We start from the raw sequence: 22,077 nt of genomic DNA, 5'->3' as shown, positions 1-22,077 counted from the left end.
CAAGCCAATTCAAAATGATACGCATCAAATGTTGAACATCCCACTTTCCAAGTTCCCAACATCAGTTAAGAAATCAGTTACACACTTGTGGTCTCAATAATTTTGTTCATGATAGTAGCCATGCATCAATAACGAAGAACACATATTCCCATCTTGAACTAGCCATCGACCACCCTTCATAATGTATGTATTCATGTGTACAATTAAGTGTACGTTTAATCCTAAGGTGACATAAATTAATTTTGAAAGAACTGATTTTGTAAAATTGATTTTGAAAAAAGTTAATTGAGTAGTTTATGTTTGAATATATTTATATAAAAATGGATTTAACGATAAATTTATCTCCAGGTAGAAGTCAAAAACTACAAATTCTAATTTCAAGTATAAAATCTACAAGCAAAATTAATTCTTCTTTAAATCATTCAAATATGATCAAATCTATTCTATAATCTCTAGAATTAATTTTAACCCCTCAAAACTGAAATCAAACATACACTAATCCTTGCAAAACTAGCCATCGTCTTACAATAGTAATATTTTTGAAAATAATTGAAGTGGTCGATTTCGTTTGACCAAATGGTGCTCTACCGTACAAACTTTTCTCAGACAACGTAAAACAAAGCATGTTATGTTTGCGAAAAGTTTATTACTATTAAAATCAGAATCATATACAATTCATAATTATCAAAAAGGACATGAAACATTAACCAAGCGATTGAATGGCTCCATCACCAAAAGAATAATCCTTTCGGGAGAAACCGAGTTCAATTCTTGCATAAACAATTTTTCAGTAAGGTTTTACAGACTCATTTTCTTTGAAAACCGAAGAGTTATCTAAAAAATGACATGAAACATTAACGTACATGTTCATGCAAGTCAACTAGCTATCCTATTTAAGTTATTACGTAAATTATCCTTGATAGTTTTTATTTTAATAGCCTTAATAGCATTTTGTTTTTATATTTGGCTGAGTCAATTTTTTTTTCAGAAAATTCACCATGTTTATATTTTATATTTTAATCTAAACCCAGCAGGATGAGCTAAATATAAGACTAGTCATGGTGCAATGTAAAAAGATAAACATGAGAGCTTCCCATTTCCATAGTTTTACCCCAAGTAATATCGCCGTAGCAAAATTCTGTTATTTCACCAGTGGTATGAATCATGCAAAAGTCCTGACCTTGTACCTATAGGGCTAGGATATGATCAATAAATAACATCTCCTTTACCTAAAACTACAATAGTCAATGGGACATCAGGACCAAAATTCATCACCAAATAATCATAATAATGTGTATTTGTATATGGAAGTTTACAAGGCACCAAAATTCATAGCCAAATCAAAATGCATGTGCCATGTAGTTAGTTAGTATCGAAACTATGTATGTAGCTGTAGCAAGCAAATAAGCTTTTCCACCAAATTTCAAATAGTATTCACTATATTATATGCCTAGGAATCATAATGCAATAAATACATCAGCAGTAACTTGGCTAAATAACCTTACAACTTTATTTTAATTCACAGAAAAATAAGAAACTATATCTCGCGCGTTCTATAGGCTAACATAACCTTTAATTATCTCATCACTCAAGCAGATGGCTTCAATTTCTTGGGTGGGGGGTTTCCTCCAGAGAGGAGCACGTATACATAAAAGCAGAGCATTGCAGAGCTGCAAACAGCGCATACATGGAGTCAGATCAAAATCAGAATAGTCTCAAAGCCAACAGGCCGAATGAAAGAACAATTAGCAGTTTCAAACACAAATTATAAACAGTTTAGAAGCCACAGATTGAGATACCTTATAATAGCACTGATGCCGGTTGGAAATATTTTCTTTGCCTACATGCAGAAAAGTAAATGAGTATAACAATGAAGTATGGAATTATATAAGGAGAGTCTTTGGCAAAAAAGTTGTAGTACCAGTGAGTAGCTCTGAAAGTTCTTCCAGAAAAGGATCCCTGCCAATGCTGCAAAATAAAGAAACAAGATTAAAGAACAACTATCCAAATAAATCATGCTGCAGTCTTTTATGTTTCTTTATTTTTAACTCCAAGGCCAATGGCGTCTTAATGCTGATGAAATCTTATACCTGCTTGTCCTAGAATAAATGGTAAACTTGACTTTCCTTGCCTCCAGACCTTCAAGCTAAAGGTGCTGAGGAATAGTAAAGCACCCCCAAAGAGCACACCACTGGCCAGTGTTGCAGGATTCCGTGAAAAAAGGAATCCAATAATGCCTCCGGTTGTAACATATCCACCTACAACAGAAGACAGATAAATATTTAAAGAGAGGGTAAATTGAACAATAGGACATAGTTTTATTTTATTTTTTGTATTGAAATAATGTATGGTCATTTCCTATGGATTGCTGTTACAACCAAAAGGTCACCCACAAGTTCTACACCCTGTTCAGCATAATGTTGTTCTTGAACTACGAGACATGTGATAGCCATAATCTATACAACACTTGCCTTCAAAAAGGCATTCTTGAGGCAAATGAATTCACTGTATTATTTTCAAGATCTTTCACTTAACTTGCAACAACACACTTTGAACAGAAAGTATAATTGGTTTCTTTTTCCCTTTCACTTATTTTCAACTTACCTAGATCTAACTTTTTTAAAGAATAAAAAAATCTACATTAGATGTGTCAACTAGAATATCGTATTGAAAGTACACCCCCCTCCCAAGTCCTCTCCTGGGTGAAAGGAAAGAGACAATATAACAAGCATCATTTAATCCATGTAACTAACCCAACCATGTGGGAAACTCTGGTTGTTATTGTTGACAAATGCAGAGACTAAGAATGCAACTAAGCCAAACTTTTACACACAAACACCAAAGTGAAATATATTAAAGACTTAACAGTAAAGTCGTCTAACATACTAATACCAAATTCTATCTAACTGGGAACACTTACCAAACGGAATGCCAAAACAAAAATCATGAATTTTTGCAGTTCTTTTCTGCTGATCAACGCCTTCCTGCACTGTCTCTCCTAACGCTATTTTTTCCGTGTCATTTTCTTCTGCTGTTGAATATGACTCCTGTTTTTCTTCGACCTTCAATTTTGATTCATCGGGTGCATAACTTAGTGTATTTTTGGCGTCAGAAGCAGCAGTTTCTGCACCATGGCTCTCCAAACTCATAGCAACTGACAACTATATGAGATATGCTTCCTGTTTAGTATCAATATCAAAATAATTGCAATAGCAATCTTTCATTTAAAAGAATATATAATATACACCGTTCTGCAAGCCAGCTCTATTGCCCATCTTTTTATAAATATTTTACTTAAGCGCTTATTGAGTAAGTACTTGGTCATAAAGTGTTTATGTATAAGCTATTTCTATAACAAAAGATAAAATATAGTCCAACTAATTTTGTAAGCTATCCTGGAAAACTTATGAAAATGTAGTAAATTGTTTCTATAAACTCTCCCAAACACTCTCACAAGTAGTGATGTCAGTAGATAAACTCAAATAAGTCAATCCAAATAGACCCTCTGCATTTTAATCTCAGAGGAGTGGCATCCTATGCAATCAAAAAGATTTAACATGATTTCCACTAATTTCACATAAACATAGATAGATGATAAACTAAACTAATTGTGCATTTAATGTTCATTAAATCATTAATGCCAACTTCGTCGTTATACACACTCCGATCACTCTGTTCATTTACATACAGATAGCTACAGTCATATATTTTCATCAAAGCTGTGCTTAATGGTGTAAATACGCCAAATTTAAATCACAGAGCTACTAAATAAAATGGATTTGTTTATATGTCTCTTTTACATTTAATCATCCAAATCTATCAAATCAATTCAAAAAATGAAATGCAGAAAAGAAAGCAGCCATCTTCAACACTAAAGTCAACAAATTTGGTACTTAGAGATAGCAGTAATTTATGATTCAAAATAATTGAGGCAATAACTAAGATTTGCATTAGATCTATGATATTTGAAGGGTTTAACGTAGTTGATGAATAAAATTGGATAAAGTAAAAGAGTTAAAGAGGACCTTGGAGGGGCGAAAGGTGAGGCATGGAAGCGAACGACTCTGGAGGTGTAGACTGCGATGAACGGTGGCGGAGAAGCAGAAGAGATGAGCCTGAGATGTCGCTGCCATGGCAGAGAGAGTAATGCTCGATTTGGATTTGGAGTAGAGAATTCAATTCAGATTTTGGGTTTGGGAGTGTGAAATGAGAATGAGAATGAGAAAAACGTTGCTGCAGTTGTACCGAATGTGGACTCGTCAAAGCTGCTTCGGCAACTGGTCTGGTCCAAAATATTTATTTAATTCAACAAAATAATTAGAAAGCAACTATTTTTCTTATGAAGAAAAAGCTGGTTTGATCTTTTTTCAATATATGTACAAGTTACCTTTTAATTTTAAGACAATAAAAATAATAATTATATCATCATTAAGATTTGCATTTCATGTGAGCATGTAGAAATTGGATTTGGCGCGGTCAAAATCATGACAACGACCACTATTTGATCTTAATTGAACGACTCAAAAAAGGAAGATTTAACTTTTGTTTTATAACTTGAGAATACCAATCTTAAATTAATGATTGGATAACCATGAACGTGTGACTATATGAATGTATCAACTCACACGACTGTTGTCCATCACATTCTAGACATGTGTGTTACGATATTTTATTGATACACATGAAGGGATCATGGTTGATCATAGATTTAGTCACCGTTGTTATATCAAATATGAGTAAAAGTCTTACATTAGATGAAAAGGTGAATGTTGAGCACTTTGCAAGTGATGAGTCCCATAAATTCATTATCTTAAGGTTTTGCATTAAGATATTACTCAATAGCGTGGTTGTTCGAGACCGAATGTAATGGTCCCCATGACCCCCCTCATGATCCAACAATGATATCAAAACTGATGGTTGAACCAACTTCTTGTGTCATAAGTCTTATTGACAAAGTGTTCATGCATAACAAGTCTTATTGGAGTGTGTTACGTTAAGTGTCACCAACGACGAAGCAAGTAAATATGGATGCAAAAGAAGATTATGTTTAAGGGGAAGCATGCTCGTAAAGAATATATCGACTCACACTTAAGAGGAAGATTGCTTTTATATGATAAACATGTGGATGTTGAACATTTTACAAGTGAGATGAGTCATAAACCCCTCGCCTTAAGGTTTTAAGTTAAGGTGTGATGTTCAACTCAGTCAGATAAGCTCCCCTTAGGAGCCAACAACCACCAAACTATGTCACATCAACAATAGTGAAAATACTCCCATCAACCTTTAATTTGATCATATTTGAGTTTCAACAACCAAAATACTTTTTTATTTTTATTTTTTGACCAAAAATATATTTTTTCTTGATAACCGTATTATTATATTATTTTTTCATGCCACATTTTATTTTATGTAAAAAAATTAAAATGTCTCGTAGATCCCAAAAAACTAAACAAAAAGAGGTTGTCATTTCCCTCCACCCAAAAACACCCTTCCTCCTCTCTTTTTTCATTCTTCAGCTTCGAATTGATTCCTCTCAGAAAATGGGTATGAAGTTAAGAAATCGATGAGTGTGAGTAAGACCAGCGCACTAAAGCTTCCCTTTCCCATTTCCGAAAATATGCAATTTTCGACTCGTCTCCATCTCCTTGCAAGGCCTTTACTCTCTTCCTCTCTCCTCCACCCTTCGCGCCAGGTTCCTCTCGTTATTCATTCATTGTTACTAATTAGTGTTTATTATCCTCATTTTGAAGCTTACCATGATTTTTTTTAATATTTATAAGTTAAACAATTAGAACATGAATTTGAACTGTGATTATGCTTCCAATTGAACAAATTTGTGGATTTAATTTCATAGTTATTATCATTCACTCAGTGTGTACTGTGATGTATGTGAGTTTTGGTTCTTTTAGGTTTACATGTTTTCTCAAAAAGTAATGGCCTTTGATGTAGTTAACCTTATAGTTATAGACTGAACTAATACATCAAGTTAAGCACTTCACCTGGGTTCAAACCCGGGACCTCGCAGATACGTGGTGTTCGAGTTTCAGGTGGCGCTTGCCGCTTCGTCTACAAACAAAAAAGAAAAGAAAACGAGTAGTGGTCAATTGTCTGTTTCTATCTTAACCCAAAACATTTGCTCAGCCAATGAAACTCCTGAGTCCTGATAACTACAAGTATTAAAGTAACAACCAAATGTGCTAAAAAGTTACATATTTTGTACATTTATCTGAAAACACCACCGTTGAAGGACGCAGGGCTCACTTAGCAAATAAAAGAGTTAGATTTTATTCTAGAAAGAGATAGTATCAGGTAATCTAACAGCAAATGAGGAACTAATTTTCGATACGAACCACTTGTAACACTGATTAGGGGAATTGATGGCACCTAAGTTTTGCAATTTGTGGTGATTATATGCATTTGGTTGCTGTTCTACAATAATCATTTACCAGTAGTTCATTTTCTTTTGTATTTTGTTTCTCTGTCTTTCTTTTGTGCTCTTAAGTTTCCCTATCTCTGAAATGATTATTTTTTATTTACTTTTATCTTAAATTATGACTATTTTTGAACAGAATGGATTTAGAGAAATAATGACCAGGATTGGTGTAAACACCTGCTCGCTTTCTACTACAGGTATTAGTTCCCATATCTCCTTATGTACCCACGTGTGTCTATTTCGCATGAACTCTCAGTGGCTTTCTTCCGAAGGAATCATTCTTATTCTTTTTCTCTTGCTCTGTGTTTGTATGTCTCTCTTCCTTGTAGTCTGGAAAATTAGGTGTTAATGTTTGAAACATTTTCTAGTTTCAGCTGAAGCTTCAGATTTAGAATGTGATGCGATCCATGACGATGTCAAAGCAGCAGAGAAAAATAACGCACTTTGTTTGGCTGTCTCACAGCTTGCTAGCGAGTTTAGCAAGGAGTCAATGTTATCTTTGCAGAAGTTTTTTCGTGTACGCTATGCCAATGTCGTATCTACAGGCTCCTTGAAGCTTGATATAGCTCTTGGAATTGGAGGATTACCAAAGGTGATAACTAGACTAGTATTGTTAATTGTTATCCTTTAGATCGTTGTTTGGTATATCGGGATATGTACCACATGCTTACAGTATGTGGTCGATCGTCCTAGTGACAATGTTGCACTTTTTTTCCTAAGGTGTTGGTGTGTTTGTGTTTCTGTCTGTGTCCACACTTTATACTCCGAATGTAGCATAAATTAACAAAGTATATAAATAAGCTACTACGCTGACACAAATAATACAACCTTCACTTTAATACATATCCACAGGTTTCCTTAATATGCCTCACATTTGAATGTTTTAGGGTAGGATTGTTGAAATTTATGGACGAGAAGCAGCTGGTAAGACAACACTTGCCCTTCAAATTATTAAAGAAGCTCAAAAGCTTGGAGGTACATATTATTATTTTGGTATTTTAATATTTAAAACACATAGATAAAGAATTTCATGATTTGTACTTCAAATATGAAAATGGCTATTAAATTATTAATAGGATTTCTGAAACATGAAGTGATCTGAGTTAAGGATCAAATCTTAGCCAAGCAATAATAATGAACTGTCGGAGCTTGTTATGGGAAATTATTATTTTCTTTACACTCTACAGATATATGAAGACACTTATAAAAAATTAATATAAAGATCCACTGCTACTCTGTGCTATCTTAAGTTTCAACACGAGTCTACTCCACAGTCAGTGTGCTGCCCATTTTACACATGCACACACACAATAACTTAATGCTTGGTTGAGCATTTAATTCATCAAGCATGTAATGAGAATTCCTATTGCATGGTTATGTTTAATTTCTTTTAAGTGGAAAATGTACAGGTTAAGGGTTTATGCTACATCACCATATAGAAATTCCAAGTTCTTGATGTCATTTTTGTAAACCAACATATCAGTAATTATTTTGACTGTAGTCGGCATCATTTCAATTCACGGTTACTCAGAAGTGAGGCATAGAGAAAGAACTGGGCAATAAGAAGCTAAGAAATACTTGATAAGTATGGAAAATGAATAGAGGCAGTTATAAGCATCTCCATTATTTGGAAGTAGATTAGTTTCTTGAAAAATATATCAGCTTGTATAGAGTATTGTTTACTGAAACATTACTAGTGAGTGAAAGTGTCCAGACTGCATTAAGCTTCTTCTCTCTAATAGTGATTTCTTTTGAATTTTAATATAGCACAATAATTGAATAAAATTTGTGCAAACTACTTGTCAGTTTCCGCATGCAAGATTCATAGTAAACTACTTGTCTCCTGTCAATTTTATAAATTCTATTCATTCTGTTGGCAGGATATTGTGCATATCTTGATGTAGAAAGTGCATTAGACCTTTCACTTGTGGAGTCAATGGGTGTAAATACCAAAAACCTTCTTATCTCTAATCCTGATTGTGCTGAAAATTTGTTGAGCATGGTTGATACACTAACAAAAAGTGGAGCTGTAGACGTGATTGTGGTTGACAGTGTGAGTTACTGTGGTTTTACATTCTCATTAGTTTATCAAAACCAACATTTTTGTAAAATTCCTTTACATTGTCATGAGATCCAAAAGCAGTGTTTGATTTTCAAGATTAGAGGCTACAGTAGACGTTTGCCCAGCCCTGTTGTAGCCGTAACAGACACTCATCCAACTATTTATATTTTCTTTATTTATGCTCTCTTGGTATATTTAAATTGTTTTTGATCATTTCTTAAAATTGTAGGGTTTTGGTAGGGAATGAAGAAGTAAAAGAGAGAATAATCTGAAATTGCTATTGATTTGATGTGATTAAATATGGACCTCTACTTGTTCTAATAATAGATTCTTGATTGTAAATAAGTAAGGGAATTAATCATGAAATATGGAAATCACTTGTAAAATATCCTTTAAGATACTCTAAAATATTTTACGATACAATGATGATATGATGGCATATTTCCAAGATATTTAACAGTTAATACATTTCGTCTTTAGTTTTGCTCTCACATGAATATAAGATGATTTTGTAATTCCAGGTTGCTGCTCTTGTCCCGAAATGCGAACTTGATCAATTAGGAGTTGCTACAAATCAAGATTTGCATTCGCGAATAATGACTCAAGCACTACGGAAAATTCATTATTCATTATCCCGCTCCCAAACTCTCTTAATTTTTGTTAATCAGGTCAAAATCACATTACTTGAAACTTTGAATCTTATCATTTGAATGTCAATTTGTGCAATATACCAAGAAACCGTTAGATTTAACATTCAATAGTTTCTCTCATATACAGGTTAGATTTAGTCCAAAAGCATTTGGGGGACGCGGACCTATGGAAGAGGTCACTTGTGGTGGAAATGCTTTGAGATTCTACGCAGCTGTTCGTTTGCGACTTTCAAGAATGGGATTGATAAAAACTGAAGATAAGGTGTGGTCTTTAATATATTTGAAATACCTCTGATTCAGAACTATAAATTATTTCTTGAGGAAGATTGTCTCAATTCTGCCACTTTTCTTTTGTATCTTAGTAACATAAAGTTACCCAATTTCTCCTTTTCTTTCTCAAACACCTATCTTGTATCAATTCTTTTATCCTCTCCTGACATCTGGTGTTTCAGGTTGAGGGTATCACGGTCTGTGCGCAAGTGGTAAAAAATAAACTAGCACCAGCAGCAATGAAAAAAGCTGAACTGGGTATCAAGTTTGGAAGAGGCTTTTGCCAAGAATCAGAGGTCTTTGATTTGGCTTGTGAACATGGGCTCATTATGAAAGATGAGGGAAACTACTTCATTGAAGGGGAGCCTTTTACTAGTAGAGAAGCTGCTGAACAATTTTTGGCTAAAAATAAAAGGATTTGTGACAAGTTAGTTATGGACATGAAAAGACTTTATCTTTAGAAAATTAGTTAAACCTCCAAATTTTCCATGGATGGTCTAAGCCAAATTGGAGACATTATGTGATCAAAAAACTTTGCAATCATATTCTTATTACATTAGTATTGCTTTCAATAGGCATCAACCACTCTGAAGATGAGCAAACTGCATTTTAAGTTACTGGAATTGTCAGGTGCTATGATGTGACTATGTGAAAAACACTTTAGAGCTAGGTGTGGAATACTGCAAAATCACAGTAGAAAAAGTGAAATTTGATTGCTCTTTGTAAACCATTTGAAACCTGCTTATGTATTAGGAAATACTTGCTATTGTATTATTCATTAGTCAAAGTTAGATTCATTAGTCAAACCATTTGAAACATGCGATGTAAATTATGAGTTGCCTTGTTTTCTGTTACCTCCTCCCTAATTCCAAGTTAGATTCTTAGATTTTATGTATTTATTGGATGAATCTGTGTATCCCTTTTTCTGGTTCCTATGGTTCTGTCTTCCTATGCTTGTGAACTGTTTTCAGGCGACAAAGCTATGAAGAAACAGATTTTTCAACACTCTGAAATCCAAAATTTCAGATGTATTATAAACAAAAATCGAAGTATGCTTCCAAATATATATTTCTAAGTAAATCATATTAATTCCAGATAAATTATACTCGCTTTATTTCTCATGTTTTGCATAGGTTAAATATTTTTCTGTTTATTGAAATTTTATCTAGTGATGAAATTGAAATTTGTGTCTAGGCTATTTATATAATTTTTTATTGATTAAAAATAATCTATGTATGATTCTCATTTTAACATTGGCAACACAAGGGACATTCTCGAAATTTGAATTAGTAGAAGCATAGTATGTTAGTAAGAAATAAGCTTATGATTTTAAAAAAAAAGCTTTCATAATCTCCCCCGAAGATGCAATGGTGAGTACTTATTTGTAATATGGGAATCTGCAAATAACCTTTTTACAAGCCGAATTAAATATGAATAAAGGCCTTGTTCTTTTAGTATACAATGAACAGTCACGTTTTTTCCATACGAAAAATATTAAACAAAGAGAGAAATGAAAATATTTCGAAAATGGATATATTACTACTAGTATATATATTATAATATTTTTTAAAGAGAGAACATTATTTTTTTTAACTTGTTTTCGATAGACATTATTATCATATTATATCTGATAAAAAAAATATTTTGTTTGTTTCTTGCACAAGAAAAAAAGATTTTGTTTCTATAGAAAATACAAAGAAAGAAATAACATAAAGAAAAAAGATTTTGTGAAAATACAAAGAAAGAAATAACATAAAGAAAAAAGATTGTGTTTCTATAGGAAATACAAAGAAAGAAATAACATAAAGAGAAACTATTTTGTTAATATTATAATATTTTTTAAGCATAGGAAATACAAAGAAAGAAATAACATAAAGAAAAACCATTTTGTTAATATTATAATATTTTTTAAGCAAGAACATTATTATTGTACTCCTTTAAGGAAAACATTATTATTATACAATATATACAACAAAGAATACTTAGCGGGATACTCATATGAGATGATAGTAAACCTCTTTCAATTTGACTAGATATCTCAAGTTTAAATCCAACTCTGTTAATGTAGTAGTGTTAAATGAAAATTTTGAATTCCTAAATAAAATTAACAAATTTTGAAAAATAATTTTATTAAAAGAGGGATAAAGAGAGAGAAATGAACATTATATGATGTTATATTTCGAGAAGGATTAACTTACATACATAACTTCATATTTTTTTTTTTGGTTTAGTAGTATAGTGGCTGAAGTTCACACATTTTATGTATGGATAAGTAGAGTGTCTGGGGTTCGAACTTCGTTTCTTACATATATTATTGCAATATCCTACTAACTTAACTAAGTTCACGAGGACAAAATAGTTACTTTAATTAATAATTCATTATAAACATTAATTATTGTTTGTAGATGTTCACTCTTCATCTTTTTTGTAGTAACTTGGTAAATTAAATATATTCTTCATACTTAATGTGAACATTAATCCTTAAAAACAATCTAAGGAATTGATCTCTTCCCTTGATTAAAAAATCAAACCCTAATCCAAATAATCAAGGGTACACATATCTAGCATCTACCACTAATTAATACATTATAATTTCATAGATATTATATTTGTTTTTGAAGGAATTGATTATATATATTTGTTAATTCATAAATTTGAGATACATTACTATTTTAAGCCATGGTTACCAATTGAGGTACAAATAATATTCCTCATCACTCAGAAAAGTAAACGTGAATGAAGTAAAAGACAAAAGAAAAAGTGAAAAAAACACGTGTTATAAATACAAGAAAGAACCTCGGAACACTTCTTCTCTCCGTGTTCCAAATCATCATCATGTTTTCTCTAGTTCCATAACCTTGTTCTAAAATCCGTGTCTGTGTTATCCCTTTTTCCAAAATTTATTAATTTTTGCTTAATTGTGTGTTCTTCTCCGTTTTCAATAAAACTTTTTCAATTATCTCTTCTGGGATTTTATCTTTTGATTCTGGAAATGGATAATTGGAGAAGAAACCAAAGGATCAGTAACCATCATCAAGTGGGTCAGTGGGGATCCTCCTTCTCATCCTATAACGGAAAACCACCTTTAGGTTCGTTCATTCTTCAGTTTTTGCATGGATTACTCTTTGATGTGAAACTGTTTTTATTTTCTGTTTTCCTTTTAAATTTGTTTTGTTGCATAGTTGAAAAAGTGGGTGAATGTTAGAATTGGTAAATATATCATGATATTGTGAATAATTGCTGTCACATGCAGGTTGACGGAGCACAGTTGTGCTGTGGAGACATCAAAACCTTGATTGTGATCACTTTACTTTTGAATTGGTTCAGTTGGGGTTTTTTGGTTTTAAAAATTGGGGTTTTTCCATAAGGGTTGATAGATAACTATGTTTCAGTTTGCGTTGGATCTCCTGCTGATTATGTTCTGTAATAATTTTTGTCTGTGTCGTGCTTTGAATTCATGCGGTGCGGTTTGCTATTTCGAATTGAATATCTAGAAATCATCTCTTGGTGAAACGTTGTTAAGAAAACCCTATGTCATTAAATTGCTTATTCTTGTATGCAGCTAAATTGTGTATCTTTTTGTACATGAATCTGTTTTGATTATGGTTATATTTGATCTGAAAATGTCTTGATTTTGGCCATGTTCAAGGAGATGTTTATTGGTTAAGACTTAAAATCGCCTGATGATGATGATGTTTGTCGTCATTGAATTGAAATAAAGTAATGCAAAGATATCTAAATTTCCTGCTTACTTCAACTACATTCTTCTTTATACTAACTGGTATATCGTGTTTTAAACTGAAGCTGCCTAGATTTGGCTATTCAATGAATAAAAAATTTATTTTTCACAAGTTTTGCATGATTTTTATTACAGCCACGTTATGTTATAATCACATATTAGTGTCATGCTATCTCAGTGTGCTAATAAGTTGTCCCTTAAACTATCAATTGATTCTATTTATTCTTTTGGTTCACAGATAATAGGTTTCCAACAGTGCCTTTGTGGGAAAAGCAGTTTTGTGCTTCGGTGGGCTCAGTTCCATGGCGAAAGCTAATAGAAGACAAGAGGTACATGTATATGCATCCCAAAGTGGTAAACTGGGACGACTCTGCTGTCAAAGAGGCATTCGACAATGCAAAAAACAGGTATTGGGCTGAGATCAACAACATTCCCTGGGACATACCATTGCCTGATCCTAACATTTACATAGATGATGTAGATTCGAATGCAAGTGTTGATTCTGAACTTTATTTGGATGTGGAAATAGAAGCAGAGGCCCGCCCCAACATAGAAGAAAAAGGAGAGGCGGCTGTGACTCTAGGAAGTTCTCTCCTCTTGAATCAGTCCTCTTCTGGTCTTGGATTGGGACCTACTGGATGGGGGGACGAAGAAGACGAAAAGTTAACAAAGCCTTCTGAACCAAATTATGCTGCTCTGGGATGGGAATCAAACCAACATGAAAATAATGAAACAAACTCTTGGGAACAGTATCATGCTCCCGTTGAACATGCTGCAAAAGAATATGGATGGCAAAATGGTCAGAATGATTCTCAGGGATGGAATCAGAGGGAGCGATATGGTGGTGACTTGTATAACAAGTATCAAGGAAGAAATAGTGGGAGAGGAAATTGGGGAACATGGGATGGATTTAACAGAAAGAAAGAAAACAACATGTCTTGGTCTAAGAACCATGGATATCATCATGGCACTAATGAGTATCAGATGAATAGAGGAGGAAGAAGAAATGGAGGAAGAGGAGGAGGTGGGGGAAGGAGGGGAAAATTTGCTTATAAGGTTGCTACTCCTAGTGCATGGTAAATGAAGATCGAATGCTGTGGAGTGCAAGCAAGGAAACCTATGAAGCTGCTAGAGGGTCAGTTTTGTGAAAGTTGGCAGGATATAAGTTATGTTATCTAGGTATTATATATGTGATGTTATATAAGAATAATGGGTTTTTCAATATTGTTGCATTCACCTGAAGGCTATATGGTCTTTTGGTGTTTGTAGTTTAAGAAATACCTGTGTGGTGACCGATGATCCAATGCATTAGTACTGATATTATTGAAATATGAATATGAAACTACAATTAAATGATGCTATATTGTTTGATTCTTGTCTTCTTGATTATCTTTGCTCCTTTGTGCATACATTTATACCCGAAAAAAAATCTATATAGTAACTCCTAATGAGTTCTTATTGATATATTTGTAAACCAACATATCATTAATTATTTTAATTGAAGTTGTCATCATTTCATGGTTAATTGGTTACTCAAAAGTGAAGCTTTGGGAAAGAACTAGGCATTAAGAGGCTAAGAATCTTGTTTGAATTTCAAGAAATACTTGCGAAGTATGGAAAATGAAACGGAGGCTGTTGTAAGCTTTTCCTCATTTGGAACTAGAGTGTGAACATTCCCAAACTGCATTTAGCTGCTTTTGTCTAATAGTGATTTCTTTTGATTTTTAATATAGGTTCAAGAATTGAATAAAATTTGTGCAAAAAACTTTTCAGTTGACTCAGGCATGATACTCAGTACTCTTAAGTCTTAAACCTTTACCCCATTTCTGTTGGAGAATGTGTTGTTTTGTGCGTTGTCTCCTGTCAAACTAATAAATTATGTTCATTTTGTTGGCAGGATACTGTGAAAATCCTGATGTAGAGAGTGCATTAGACCTTTCACTTGTGGAGTCAATGGGTGTAAATTCCAAAAACCTGCTCATCTCAAATCATGATTGTGCTGAACATTTGGTGATCATGGTTGATACATTAACAAAAGTGGATCTGTAGACGTGGTTGTGGTTGATAGTGTAAGTAAATGTGCCTAGTCGTTTACATCCTCAATAGTTAGCAAAACCAACATTGTTAAATTTCTGTGCATTGTCGTAAGTTTCAAAAGTAGGGTTTCTCTGACTTTCAAGAATGAATAACCTGAAACTGTTATTGATTTGATAGGATACAGTGTACAAATCACCGACGTCTAATTGTACCAATATTTGTTTCTTAATCGTAATTAAATAAAGAAATATATCTTGAAATATGGAAATCACTCCTAAAATATCATCTAAGATACTCTTAGATATTTTAATATGATGATGTGATGACATATTTCCAAGGTATATTAACAGTTAATACATTTCATTTTAGTTTCGCTCTCATGTGAATATAACATGATTTTTTGTTAGTGCTAAGTGGTAACTTGAACTATAAGAAAGAGAGAAAAGAGAGGAATTGTGAGGTTAAAGGTAAAAGAAGAACCTAAAATTTTAAAAAATGATAGAGGTTATCATACAATGACACATACTCAAAGTATTTTTAGTTTAAGCAAAAAACTAAGACACTAACTTGCTACACAAGTTAACTAACCAACAAGTTAGTTACTTATCTAACCAAACCAAGTCCAACTACTAACCAAACTCTAACTGTAATATCCCGCTTAACAACACTGTCATTTGCCATTTATCTATGTCAGCTATTTTTCCGAATTATCTATGAGAATATATTGAACCAAGGGCAAAAAGGACAATTGCCATCCAAAGATTTTTTTAAAGGAAGAAAGTTATATAACTTTCCACACTTCCATTCACATTTTCTCAAACACATTTTCATTCCTTCTCTAAACTAACCATCGGCTCTCTCTTTCTACTATTCATCATCATCTTCAAATTTTTCCAATCTCTCAAAATCACTCCAAATGTCATGATTCAAGCTTAGTAATGGTGATATAACAAGTGCATAGCAAGAATCACAAGCAAAATTCATCCTTCCCTCTCATTTGAAGCTAGCCGCCCCCTTTCCTCATATTTCCAATCCTTCAATTTTGTCTCCAAATCCATGGGAAATTGCTAGGAATCATGTTTTAATGGATACCCTTGGTGGAATAAGCAAGTGGTGAGTGTCAAAAATTCTTCCCTTTCCTACTCCTTATGGAGGCCGCCCCTAAACCCTCATTTTTGGGAAAAATTGCTCCTTGTGAGAATGTTTCAAAATCATGTTTCTAGTGAGTATATGTGTTATGGGTGTTATGATTTTTAAATTGTTTGAATGTTATAGGAACTATTGGAAGGAGAAGGAGCTTAACTAGTGGTTTGGATTTGAAGATTGTGCCACAAAGTGTTCTAGAGGAACCTCCACAAGATTATGAGTTCCTTTAGTTAGTAAACCTTTCCTTTTGGGTAGTCCAATTATGCTATTAGATTGATAAATCATGATTTTGAGCTTTAGGACATGGTTAGTGCTCAGTGGCGGATCCAGGACCCTGGACCAGGGGGTGCGAATTATTTAATTTTAATTAATTATTATTATCATATATATATATATATATATATGGGTTATGATAGAAGACACCTTTTATATATATATATATATATCCTCTAAAAAATATAATTAATAAATGAAAAATAAAAATAAAATATATTATTAGCCTCTAAATATTTATATAGTTTAATTTTTGTTTTGGTTTTGAAGAGTTTACAAATCCTATATAGAGATAAATAAAATATTGTGGGTACACTTATATAATTTCGCATTAAAAAATTATATAATTTCAAGCATAAGCAATGATAGGGTATTATTTAAATTTAAAAACAACAAATAAATCATTAGACACTACAACTAAAGTTATGTTTATATATATATTTTTCAGGTTATACAATAATATTGCGCTAGCTTATTGAAAACTGTATAATTTTAGTAAGCTACTACAACTACGAAACACTGGTCTGATTCCTTCAATTGTACATTTTAATTATGCTTCTAATAAAAATGTTAGGATGATAGCACAAAAAGCAAAAAAAGATAACGCAGCTTTGTCAGTATACATCACAGATTGGTTAATGTCATTTAATACTAACATAAGTGTTGGGTTTGAGAGATGAGTGGTCAGAGTGCTACTCAATTGTCAAGGTGCAAAGATGAAAAGCCAGGGTGTGCAGAGTGCAAAATACCTATGGTGATACATGAAATTTACGAAAATCCAGGGTGTGCAGGTGCACACCCTCACCTATAGCCAGCTCCGCCCCTGTTAGTGCTAATATGTTTTAGGCCTAATACCCTTGCTAATATATTCTAGAATTTGCTTTTATGTTAATTGCCATGCTTATGTTAGTATAGAAGTTGGAGGAAAATTATTAGGCAAGGATTCAATACATTTTTAAAAAAAAATATGTTTATGATTTCGGCTAGATTCCAGAAATTGGAAATTTGTTAAATATTTGGTATGTTCCTATCTTTGGCTAACGGGAATGAAAAACTTTTAAATGAATACGCGACCAATGGCGGTTACGGATTGAACTTTTCATTTTTCCGGATATGTAGCCGAAAATTGTTATAAGAACCTCCAACCAAATACTACCATATTGCTATGTGTATTAATATGAAAGAATGTTTAGAATAAATTATGCTTTTAGAATAATAGATTATGATTTGGTACATTAGGACATGATTTAGTGACAATCTGATTTAAGAGTTACACCCTTGCTAGTGTACTCTAAAATAGCTTTTATGTTGATAAATATGCTTATGGTAATGTAGAAATTAGAGGAAAAATAACGTGACAAGTTTTACGTAAGTATGAATAAATATGCAAATATCGGCTAAAATTCCGGAAAGTGAGAATTGTTGGATTTTACTACTTTGTTTCAATTCTTAGCTAATGTAAATTACACTTTTAAGGTAATATAATGGTTTAGTTGGCTAAGAATCTAAACTCTCATTATTCCCGAATGTGTAGCCGAAATGTGTTATGTAAATCCTCTAATCGCAAACTACCATAATGTATATATATTGGTGTAAGAAATATTTAGAGTACATTAGCCAAGAATATCAGTCATGGGTAGGTCACTAACCCGGGTAAACTACCATTTTAGAGAAGTGAATATTTATTGACACATTTTCAGTTAGAGACGAGAATTTAATTCTCATTATCAGATATGACATTAATTGATTTATTGAATTGTGGCTTTTGCTATCCTCGCCAGTTAGGATACAAAAGGTTCCCGCCAGTTGGAACGGGCACTATCCGTGAGGATGACCCCACAATAATCAGAGGAGTCCGGTATCCCCGTCAGTTGGGTTCCCGCCAGTTGGAAATATTACCGGTTATCAGAGGAATAAATTCCGGGGTTACACCACCTGGGTTTATTCGTAAAATTAACTCAGATAATATTGTTTGTTCAACGCTAACTTACTAACGTAAATGAAAGTTAACGTGATTAAATATTCAGTTATGATATGATTACAAGTTAAAGATGTATAAACCTCAAAGAGGTTGAATTTAGACAGAGGGCAATCATATAGGTATCCCCAAGGATTTCCTGCAGCCTAGGATAGGTGGAGCTCACTGAGACAATATGTCTCATCCCATTCCATTTATTATTTTTCAGGTCCACAGTCATCCAAGAGGGTAGATTAAGAAAAGGCTACATATTGATTATGATGCTTCATTGGTGATGTCTATATGTGGAAATATGTCTCAGGACTTGTTGTGATGTATTTTAGTCCTTATCAGTTTATGGAAATTATGTATCAGATTATGTATAATATTTTGTGCTCGTCAGTTAGTACAAATATCATCTAGATAATATGTTAAGTTATCAGATAATCAGACCAGGAGTCCTAGAGACATATGTACATTAATAGTCTTCACAGGTAAATTTCTATATTGCAATTTAATGTACCCAATATTAAATTTTAACGCTCTCTAAAATTCTAGACACTTTAAGAGGGCGTTACACTAACTAACATGGCTGAATTATACTTCAACAATTTTATCATTCGAGGATGCTGCTCTTGTTCCCAATTGTGAACATGATCAATTCGGAGTTACTATGAATCAAGGTTTACATTTGCAAATGATGACTCAATCAGTATGGAAAATTATTATCGCACTCCCAAACTCTTAGTTTTTGTTATCAGTTTAAAGTCACATTACTTGAAATTGTGCATTGTATCATTTGAATGTCAATCTGTACTAATGAACCATTATATTTATCATTCAATACTGTCTCACGTACACAGGTTAGATTTAGTCCAAAAGCATTTGGGGGACGTGGATTTATGGAAGAAGTCACATGTGGTGGAATCGCTTTGAGATTCTACTCAGTTGTTCATTTGCGACTTTCAAAAATGGTGATCAAAACTGAAGATAAGGCGAGGTATATATTTGAAATACCATCAGGTTTCAGGGCTATAACTAAATAATTTATTGAGGAAGACTTGTCAATCTTGCTACTTTACTTTTGTATCTTACTGCTTCTTAGTAACATATAGAAAGTTACCCAATTTCTCCTTTTCTTTCCCAAAGACCAATCTTGTTTTAATTCTTTTCTTCTCTCTTGACATCTGGTGCTTTCAGGTTGAGGGTATTATGGTCTGTGTGCAAGTGGTAAAAAATATACTAGCACTGGCAGCAATGGAAAAGACTGAACTGGCCAAATCGGTATCAAGTTTGGAAGGTGATTTTGGGTAGAACCGGAGGTCGTTGATTTGGCTTGTGAACATGGACTCATTATTAAAGATGAGGAAACTAACTTTATTGAAGGGGAAGCTTTTAGAACTAGAGAAGCAGCTGAACTATTTTTGGCTAAAAATAAAGAGATTTTGTGACTAGTTATGGACATGAGAAGACGTTATCTTTAAAAATTGGGTAAGCCTTAAAACATTCCCGTCAACAAATGTCCATGGAGGATCTAAGCCTAACTGCAATCATATTCTCAAGGCATCAACCATTCTGTAGATGAGCAAACTGCATTGAAGTTACTGGAATTGTCGTGTGCTATAATGTGACTGTGTGAAAACCATTTGAAACCTGCTTATCTATTTGTAGGAAATGTGTTTTTGTGTTCATTAGTCAAAAAAAGGTTCCAATTACAAGACTGCAGTGTAAATGATGAGTTGCCTTATTTTCTCTTAGTATATGTTCCCTTAGTCAAACAAAAATCAAAGTATGCTTCAAAGTATATATTTCTAAGTTAATCAATTTTTCTTGACAAGACTAAGTAAATCATATTAGTACCAAATAAATTATACTCGTTTTATTTCCCACGTCTTGCACAGGTTAAGAAATTTTGTTTATTGAAATTTTAGTTAGTAATGAATGCGAAATTTGTGTTTAGAGCTTTAGGCTATTTATATATTTTTCTTTTATCAAATAAAAATCTGTGCATGATTTTTGTTTTAATATTGGCAACACCAGTGTCATCATCTTGATTATGCTCTTTTCACTTCTAATGTGTCGGTGAATGATGGTTCGCTTGGTTATGATAACCTTTTTTATGCTATTTTGGATTCTATTTAATCAGAATTGGAGAAAGCAGGTGGAGGGTCATTGAACATACTTGTATGAGACAGTGGCTTGCCTTCATCTGGTGGGAGTGTAACTTCACATGACAGGGAGTGTAACTTCACTTGACAGTGCAAGAACTTTTACAACACAAACTTGGTTCAACATGTGAAGAGAGGTACACACCAAAAAGGCTTGGAAAAACCCATTTAGACTTGAGTGTTTGCCGTGTTTCATGAAAATCAAAAGCAGCCATTGTATGAGAAATTTTGGGGACTTTTCTTTCCAAGCAAACAACCTAAATACTCAAAATTTGAATTAGTAAAAGCATAACAAATTAGTAAGGAATAAGGTTGTGATTTCAAACAAAGCTTTTACAATATCCCTTTGCTTGATGAGGCAATGATGAATTCTTTTTGTAATCTGGGAATGGGAGCCTGCAAATACCCTCTTATAAGCCAAATTAAAAACTAAATATTCTAAACCAGATAACTTATTTACTACGATTTTAGATGTATAAAAAACTTTATTATGCTATAAACTACTTCACTCGCTTCTTCTTTAAAATAGTACATTTGAAGGAAGTGGATTTTTGGAGTTTTTTCTTTCTATTATACATCATTATAATCCACCAATAAATCCCTGGCTAAAATATGGTTTTGGTCCCTGCAAATATGTCTCGTTTTGCTTTTAGTCCTGTAATTTTTTTCGTAGTTTTTGATCCGTGCAAATATGTCTCGTTTTGGTTTTGGTCCCTAACCCCACTTTTATGATGATTTGCACACGTGTCATATAATGACTGAACCCATTTTGTAGAAAAATAGTCCCTGCAAAATATTTTGATTTTTAAAAAGGTCCCTGCAAAATATTTTGTTTTTGAAAATTCCCTCCAGGTAGGGACTATTTCCAAAAGCAAAATATTTTGCAGGGACCAAAAACTACGAAAAAAATATACAGGGACTAAAACCAAATGAGGCATATTTGCAGGGACTAAAACCATATTTTAGCCTAAATCCCTATTATTTTGCGCTCTCTCTCTCTCTCTCTCTCTCTCTCTCTCTATATATATATATATATATATATATATATATATATATATATATATATAAAGAAAACTATCCCTTTCATCACTTTTGGGTTGAATTTTTCTTTCCAAAAGTACACTCAATTTTCAATACAAATAACATATGTAACAAATAGATAAGAATAAATTTAAATATTAAAACAAATGTAACAAACACGATATGAATATATATATATATATATATATATATATATATATATATATATATATATATGTATGTATATGTTTGATTTTTTTCTTTTATCATTTAAAAAGTTTAACAAACTAGATTAATATGTTTATACTTACTTTTTATTATC

General features: G+C 32.8%; 3 protein-coding genes and 1 long non-coding RNA gene across 8 annotated transcripts; 3 read left to right on the top strand and 1 right to left on the bottom strand.

Annotated features, from left to right (window-relative positions):
- Positions 1-1,267: 1,267 nt before the first annotated feature.
- Positions 1,268-4,269, bottom strand: LOC146909757 (Transmembrane proteins 14C). The gene is made up of 6 exons (XM_085724260.1): positions 4,026-4,269; positions 2,921-3,161; positions 2,091-2,258; positions 1,922-1,968; positions 1,800-1,840; positions 1,268-1,670 (listed from the first exon to the last, which is right to left on the bottom strand). Exons 1-6 carry the CDS (start codon positions 4,131-4,133, stop codon positions 1,589-1,591), a joined length of 687 nt encoding a protein of 228 aa, XP_085580386.1. The 5' UTR covers positions 4,134-4,269; the 3' UTR covers positions 1,268-1,588.
- Positions 4,270-5,402: 1,133 nt separating this feature from the next.
- On the top strand, positions 5,403-10,323 carry RECA3 (RECA homolog 3). 2 transcript variants are annotated; one of them, XM_085722794.1, is made up of 8 exons: positions 5,403-5,692; positions 6,570-6,630; positions 6,802-7,025; positions 7,321-7,408; positions 8,314-8,486; positions 9,017-9,163; positions 9,273-9,407; positions 9,598-10,323. In XM_085722794.1, exons 1-8 carry the CDS (start codon positions 5,564-5,566, stop codon positions 9,874-9,876), a joined length of 1,236 nt encoding a protein of 411 aa, XP_085578920.1. In that variant the 5' UTR covers positions 5,403-5,563; the 3' UTR covers positions 9,877-10,323. The 2 variants fall into 2 exon arrangements, with proteins under 2 accessions (XP_085578920.1, XP_085578921.1); XM_085722795.1 differs by having other exon boundaries at positions 5,444-5,692; positions 6,808-7,025.
- A 1,900-nt stretch (positions 10,324-12,223) lies between these two features.
- Positions 12,224-15,283, top strand: LOC146909755 (uncharacterized). 4 transcript variants are annotated; one of them, XR_015017560.1, is made up of 3 exons: positions 12,224-12,504; positions 13,393-14,289; positions 15,052-15,283. XR_015017560.1 is itself a non-coding variant. In XM_085722793.1 (2 exons), the coding sequence occupies exons 1-2, from the start codon at positions 12,408-12,410 to the stop codon at positions 14,232-14,234; spliced, it is 939 nt and encodes a 312-aa protein (XP_085578919.1). In that variant the 5' UTR covers positions 12,224-12,407; the 3' UTR covers positions 14,235-14,515. The 4 variants fall into 4 exon arrangements, 1 of the variants encoding a protein (XP_085578919.1); XR_015017558.1 differs by having other exon boundaries at positions 13,393-14,333; XR_015017559.1 differs by lacking the exon at positions 15,052-15,283 and adding an exon at positions 14,888-14,936 and having other exon boundaries at positions 13,393-14,333.
- A 3,372-nt stretch (positions 15,284-18,655) lies between these two features.
- LOC146909754 (uncharacterized) lies at positions 18,656-19,538 on the top strand. The gene is made up of 3 exons (XR_015017561.1): positions 18,656-19,061; positions 19,193-19,279; positions 19,431-19,538. It is a non-coding gene; the product is annotated as an uncharacterized LOC146909754 (long non-coding RNA).
- Positions 19,539-22,077: the final 2,539 nt, after the last annotated feature.

Source organism: Medicago sativa, chromosome 7, assembly GCF_051527215.1.
Source record: "Medicago sativa cultivar Bolivia chromosome 7, Bolivia_mono, whole genome shotgun sequence".
Classification (NCBI taxonomy): Eukaryota; Viridiplantae; Streptophyta; class Magnoliopsida; order Fabales; family Fabaceae; genus Medicago; species Medicago sativa.
The sequence above is the reverse complement of the archived record's forward strand: the minus strand, read 5'-3'. Positions and strand labels throughout refer to the sequence as shown.